Below are 7,300 nucleotides of genomic sequence, written 5' to 3' on the forward strand. Positions count from 1 at the left end.
AACACTAACTTGATTATATTTTGCATAAAAATAAATGAAGTAGTTATTTTATATTTCTGTAGATGCTGAATAAAATGAACATTCCATTGATTAAATTATTATAGTAATATTAATAGCTATTACATCTATATTATGCCTGGTCTCATGTACAATTTCTTCTTCAAGCATAAGAATGTAGCATGGAACCAACTTACCTTATTTATCTCAGATGAAATTAGTCAATTTGAGAATGGCAGATTTTTTTTTAAAATAGGAAAGTTTATATTCAGAGAACTTATAGCTACAAAAATGGTGTTTCCTAATAGAAACATTAGAGAATGCATTTAAGAATGAGCATAGAAATGAAATAACCACATTACCAAATTATCTTCTGTATCAAAACTAGGGATTTAAAATTTAGATTACAGCATAGCAATCCAGATAAATTTTCTGGACATTTTGGAAATCTCGGAATGTTAAACCCATAAATAGCTAAAGTTCAGATTGTCACTGAAATATCACAGATGCAAGAAATCTATCATCCCAAAAGTATATGACTTTGAACAGGTGGCTGTAAGTCTTTATTGCCAATACAATATTTGAAAACTAGCTCACTAAACAAAATATATTTTAAAAATTCCTGCAAAAGGAATCTCATATATTTAGGTCCCAGCACTCATCTCATTTTATACTTACACCAATAAGATTCTACTCAGAAGAACAGAATATAAACTTTAGCAACAATGTAGAAATCAATAGGCCTTTGAATACTGTAAATAATTATAGTCTCAGAGGTGTCTTGGCCAAATATTGCTACACCACTGTCCATGGTTCTGTCCCTCATTCCCCTGCCTGTTTACTTTCCAACTTTGCCTAAGTTTGCCTCAGGCATTATTTCCCTAGAGGCCCAGAATGTGTACTCAAAAACAGCTGAGAAAACTTTGACTGCACTGTGTTCTTCCATCTTTTGAAGACATGAGGAAACGGATGTAACCTGGAATCATATGAAGTTTCATGGTATCAGGTGAGATAGGTCAAGAGAGACAAGAGATGAACTTACAGTCCAAATGGAGACCATTATCAAGATCTTAAGAATATAGAGTAGACATATTAATAAGAATCACTGACTTATAATATTATCACTGGTATCTGGTACTTATAGCATAGGATTAACATTGCTGAAAAGAAATAAAATGAAATTAAACAAACAACTTTTTTACCCTATTAAATTACCAAGGAACAAAAGTTAAAAAACAAACACAAACAAAAGTTTCCACAGGAGTGAAGTGGTTGCCATATTCTGGGTGAAAGTTTCAGCAGAGGCAGAGTCAGTGTTGGAATCTCTTTCTTCTTTCTCTCTCTCCATCTCTCTCTCTGTCTGTCTGTCTCTGCCTCTCTCTCTCCCTTTCCTTCATCCTCCTTAATCTACCCTTCTCAATCTTTTATGCTCTAAGAAAAAAGGCCATCGGGTGTGGTGAAGTCCATGTGTAGGCACTAACTGAAGGATAACCCTGGTGGCAAAATTCATTCATTCATTCATTCATTCATTCATTCATTCATTCATTCATTCATTTATTCATTCATTCATTCATTCATTCATTCAATATAAAGATAGTCATCTCAAAGGAATAAATAAAATCATAATAAAAATCTATTTTTAATTTCATCATATTTCAATTTCTACTATAACTCTAGCAAAAACTTAGAGTGACTCTTCTGAGAGAAGATCCAATCAGCCTTAATTGGTTAGCTCCAGTTGGGCCATTCAGAGTCCTCTTGTAAGTAAACATTACTTAACATTACTTAACATTAACATTCAGGCAATGTTAAACCCTAAACACCTGAACTACATTGTCTGGAGGCATGCAGAACACCTTAGCTGGTTCCCTACTCTCTTTAAGACACAGTAAATAAGCAAACAATCACCTCTCTCCTCATCTACCCAGGCCTGCAGGCACCAGTTGCATGGTTTATTGTGTTTTTGTCACAGAAACCAGCATCTGAAATTGTTTCTCCCCTACAGGCCAATTTTTGTTCCTTTCTTCCCATGAAAATTTGTGCCTGTCTGCACCAACTCCCACAATAGACCAGAAAATTGTGCAGAACAGATTTACTTTTTTTATGGCTTTGAGTTAAACCCACACTCTAACTGGACTGTGCATCTACTCCTGTTCATAACTAAATACATTATCTGTGTAACATCCAAAAGAGTATTTATTCTATTTATTTCAAGAGAAATAATATATCTCGCATATATAATACTGGGATTGAATTTGGGGTTCTTGTGCATGGGAATTCCAAGCTTTACTCCCTGAGCCATCTCCCCAGCAACTGCACAGCAATGTTCACATCTTTGTTTCTTATGATGAAGACAGAATTTAGCACAAGATCAATCATACTGTAAAATACAAACATATCCTTGTCTTTGTATATACTACCTGAAGGTAATATGAAACAAAACAAAATAAAACCTACATCTATAATCTTGAACTTCAGAGAAAACTATGTCCTCTGCTCTTTAAAAAGTCTATGCTGCATCTGAATATTCTTTTTTTCTTTATTTACAAAAGGAGACATTAACAAAACCATTGGATAAGAGGGGTGCAACTCCACACAGTTCCCACCACCAGAACTCCGTATCCCATACCATCTCCTGATAGCTTTCCTATTCTTTAACCCTCTGGGAGTATGGACCCGAGGTCATTGTGGGGTGCAGAAGATGGAAGGTCTGGCTTTTGTAATTGCTTCCTCGCTGAACATGGGTGTTGACAGGTCGGTCCATACTCCCAGTCTGCCTCTCTCTTTCCCTAGTGGGGTGTGTCTCTGGGGAAGCTGAGCTCCAGGACACATTGGTGGGGTCTTCAAAAAAAATTATTTTATAGGACAAAGAGAAATTGAGAGGGGAAAGTGAGATAGAGAAGAAAAGAGAAAGAGAGACATCTACAGCCCTACTTCACCATACATGAAGCCTCCCCCCACCCCCACAGGTGGGAAGCAGTGCCTTGAACTTGTCGTTGATCACATGTGTGCTGCTGAACACACTGCTTGGCCCTTCAAGGAAACGTTTGTTTACTGTTTTATAATTACTGTTCCTTATAATCCTATCAAAGAAAATTTGCCAGTGTGAAATATTTTCAAAATAGGTGTCACATTGTTTTTATTATATTTGCTTTCACCTTTAACTTCTATTTTCTGCTGATAATAGGAAATGTTCTAGGGAAAAAAAAGCTAGTGAATATTTCACTAAAACTTTACCTTCCATTTTGTGATTGCTGCTTCTTCCAAACATCTGCATGACTAAGAGCAATGAGTGTATCCAAGAGAGTGTAACTGACTTTATTCTATCTGCCAGTTGACATTTTTTCAAAGATAAGCCAATAAAGTTAAATTATAATAATCACCTCAAGTCACATTATATTGACCATATTCTTGTGTTATTTTTAAAAATTAAATTAATTTATTATTGGATTGAGACAGCCAGAAATTGAGAGGAACAGGGAGACAGAGATAAAGAGAAAGAAATACAGAGAGATACCTACAGACCTGCTTCATCACCTTTCAAGCTTCCCCCTTGCAGGAAGGGACTAGGGGCTTGAACCAGGATCCTTGAGCACGATGGTGTGTGATATTGTACAAATTCTTAAGTGTAGTTAGTTTCTAAATATAACCTGAACTAACTTAGGTAAAGATATTATTGACTAGCATAGATTGACATATTGTGGGGCTGGGTTGTGGCATACCTGTTGAGCACATTTTACCATGCACAAGCTTCTGGGTTCAAGTGACAGGTCCCCACTTGCAGGGATAGGGTGGAGGTTGGGTGAAAATTAAAATAGTATTATAATCAGTGATTCATCCCTTTATAATACTGAATATTTCATTATAACTCAGACAAACATGAGTTTGTTACTATGGTTGCCGCTAGAATTGTCTCGCATCAAAATTCACTACTGTTTATACGCGGTTTTCTTTCTTTTTAAAAATTTTTTATTTATCAAAAGGAAACACTGATAAACTATAGGATAAAGGGGAACAACTCCACACAATTCCCACCACCAGAACTCTGTATCCTATCCCCTCCCCAAATAGCTTTCCTATTCTTTAACCCTCTGGGAATATGGACCCAAGGTCATTGTGGGATGCAGAAGGTGGAAGGTCTGGCTTCTGTAATTGCTTCCCTGCTGAACATGGGCATTGACAGGTCGTTCCATACTCCCAGCCTGTCTTTCTCTTTCACTACAGGGGAAGGGCTCTGGGGAAGCGAAGCTCCAGGACACATGGGTGGGGTTGTCTGTCCAGGGAAGTCTGGTTGGCATCATGCTAACATCTGGAACCTGGTGGTTGAAAAGAGAGTTAACATACAAAGCCCAATACATTGTTGACCAATCATGGACCTAAGGCTGGAATAGTGAAGATGAAGAGTTGGGGGTGGGTCCTCCGTTTTGTAGATAGCTAGTAGTCATATTTTAGTTATATTCCAAAGGGCCTGTGGCTATACTAGTTTTTTTTTTTTCCTTTTCCCTGAGCCTGAAATCTGATATACAGGTGGATCCAAGTTATTGTCTGGGGAGATGATGCCATGGCTGGAAAAAAGACCAGAAAGCTGGATCAGGCAAGAGAATAGCTCCCTAATAAGGGAAAGGGGTATAAATATAGTTGACTGTAAACCCCATCGATTTGATGTGATCTGGGGCCCATATTCAGCTTAGGAACCTATGTGACCTCTGCATCCCTCTATATCTGAGCTTACATTCTGTAGTCATGAGTAGGACATAAGGGATTTTCTAAATTGTACTCCCCAAGATAGTTACTCATACTATCTCAAGCACTCAACAAAAACATTCCTAAATTTCAAATATATATTTGTATGGTAGAATTAGGAATGTATTAGTAATTATAAGTTCCTTTTTACATCATTCACCAAATAATACCAGTGGAACACATAATCTGTATGATAGTTACCAGGTCTTTTATTCTGTGTATAGAATATATATGTGTGTGTGTGTGTGTGTGTGTGTGTGCGCGCGCGCGCACCTGTGTGTGTGTGTCCGTGACTGTGTGTGTGTGCGCAAATGCATGTGTGTATGTGTGTGTAGATAGCTATGATGTTTGAAACCAGACCTTTTTCATGGCATTTTGCATCTCTGAATTTCTAAGTGTATAGATTAAGGGGTTAAACATGGGGGCAACGATGGTGTAAAAGAGTGCAAATATCTTATCCTCAGGGAAAGTGGTTGGAGGTCTAAGATAGGCAAAAATTGAAGGAGCAAAAAATAAAAATATCACAGTAATGTGCGACCCACAGGTAGAGAGGGCTTTGCGTCTTCCTTCAGCTGAAAGATGTCTTAAAGTGAATAATATAACAACATAAGAAAAACACAGGACTATAAATGTTACTAAGGTAACCAAGCCCGAATTCACCAGCAGGAGGACACCAGTGATGTAGGTGTCAGTACAAGCAACTTTTAACAAAGGGAAAATATCACAGAAGTAGTGGTCGATCTCATTAGGACCACAGAAAGGTAACTGGATTATCATAGAAAATTGAGGGAAGGAATGGAGAGCCCCACCTGCCCAGGTAGCTAAGACTAGGAGGTTGCACTTTGTCCTGTTCATGATTACCATGTAGTGGAGGGGTTTGCAGATGGCCACATAGCGGTCAAAGGCCATGACTGTAAGGATTAAGACTTCAATCATTCCAAAGAAGTGCATAGTAAAGACTTGTAGCATGCAATAACTGTAGGAAATAGTCTTTCTTCTCACTAGTAGATCAGCAATCAATTTGGGTGTAACACTGGATGTAAAGCAAATGTCCATGGAAGACAAGTGGCTAAGGAAATAGTACATTGGTTGGTGGAAGAGACGGCTGCATCGAATGGAGACAAGGATCAGAACGTTTCCTACTAGCAAGGAAACATAACAGAGTAAGAAGAGCAGAAAACAAAACATTTGTATATTCTGGTCATAAGAAAGTCCAAGGAGAATGAATTCAGAGACATTCCTCTGACTCCCCATGTATTTCAGCTTGGCATATATTATCAATATGTGGGATAAATATCTGAAACACACACAAAAAAACCATGGACCAATATAAATTAATAACATGAAGTTAATTCCAAAACATTATATACTTTGAATAGTAATATTCATTTTTACTGATGCATTGCAGTAAAAGTTAGAAATTTTTATAATTGGAAAATTTCCTCATTTTATCTTGGAATGCATATTCAGTAATTCAAATTAATTGAAAATTAATACCTGCTTGAATTTATTTCTTTGAAGATTAATTGTATTTTCCTCATGAAAAATTATATATTTAAGGTAAAAATATTTTCAGCATCCTTAAAAGCAAATCATGATTGAAAATCATGCTACAAATATAGACTTTCATGTGAAAAAAGTGAAAATAATTGGAAATGTCATTTCCCTTGTTTACATTATATACTTAAAAGAAAATACGTATTTTAACATTTATTTAACTTCTAAATTTCTGATGACAAGTGAAAAAGATATAAATATTATTTTAAAAATATTAATTGTTAATAGTTCATGATTTGTTCTAGAATTTTGTGCTTTATATGTAGTTTAGACAATGCATGTCAATACAGATGACACTATATATTCATCTAAGAGGTTTTGTACCACGCAGCTCTGTGTTTCACTGATACAGAATTAGAGATTAACAGATTTGCATCTGTTGTTCAATTACGAGACAACATTTATACAAAGGGAAATAGCATGTGGAATAAAGAGGCCCACTTTTGGTACTAGTGAAATAGCACCTATGGTGGGCACAGATCCTATAATAAGCCTCTACCTCAGTCTGAGCCAAAGTGATGATTGTATCTGTCTGCCCCATATGGTAATTTAAAAGTACAGAGGGAAGTGTTTGGAATATAACTCACCTGGTAAATTGCACACCACCATGATCAGGCTTACATCCCTGAAACAACATGGGCACAACTTGTTTAGAGAATGCTTTATAAATGGTGGAGTGATGCTGTGATTCTCTCAATGTCTATCTCTTCTTTGTTTCTCTCTGTCTATATTTTGTTATGGGATTGAAAGAACAACAAGAGAATGATTTTATAGTCTAATTAATTAGATGTCATCTAATATATTGATTCATAAATTCCAAACCTGTATCTGTAAGGTCATTTTTGATTATTTAATTTTTCCAAACTATTCCTATTTTATGATAAACTACTTCAACTTTCAGTTGCTGTTAAACTACAATTTCATCACGAAGAAAAAATCTCAACAGTTTCTGCTATAAATGTCATAATGTCATATGGTAGTATACTTCTATTTTTTAATTAAA

At 36.2% G+C, this 7,300-nt stretch overlaps 1 protein-coding gene across 1 annotated transcript; it reads right to left on the reverse strand.

Moving 5' to 3' along the window:
• Positions 1-5,079: 5,079 nt before the first annotated feature.
• LOC103116479 (olfactory receptor 4P4-like) lies at positions 5,080-5,994 on the reverse strand. Its single transcript, XM_007526376.2, has one exon. It carries the CDS (start codon positions 5,992-5,994, stop codon positions 5,080-5,082), a length of 915 nt encoding a protein of 304 aa, XP_007526438.2.
• Between the last annotated feature and the right edge of the window lie 1,306 nt (positions 5,995-7,300).

This window comes from Erinaceus europaeus, chromosome 17 (genome assembly GCF_950295315.1).
Source record: "Erinaceus europaeus chromosome 17, mEriEur2.1, whole genome shotgun sequence".
Taxonomy (NCBI): domain Eukaryota; kingdom Metazoa; phylum Chordata; class Mammalia; order Eulipotyphla; family Erinaceidae; genus Erinaceus; species Erinaceus europaeus.

Coding starts and splice junctions, on each gene's coding strand:
- LOC103116479 (XM_007526376.2), bottom strand. CDS start 5,994: ATGGGGAGTCAGAGGAATGTCTCTGAATTCATTCTCCTTGGACTTTCT.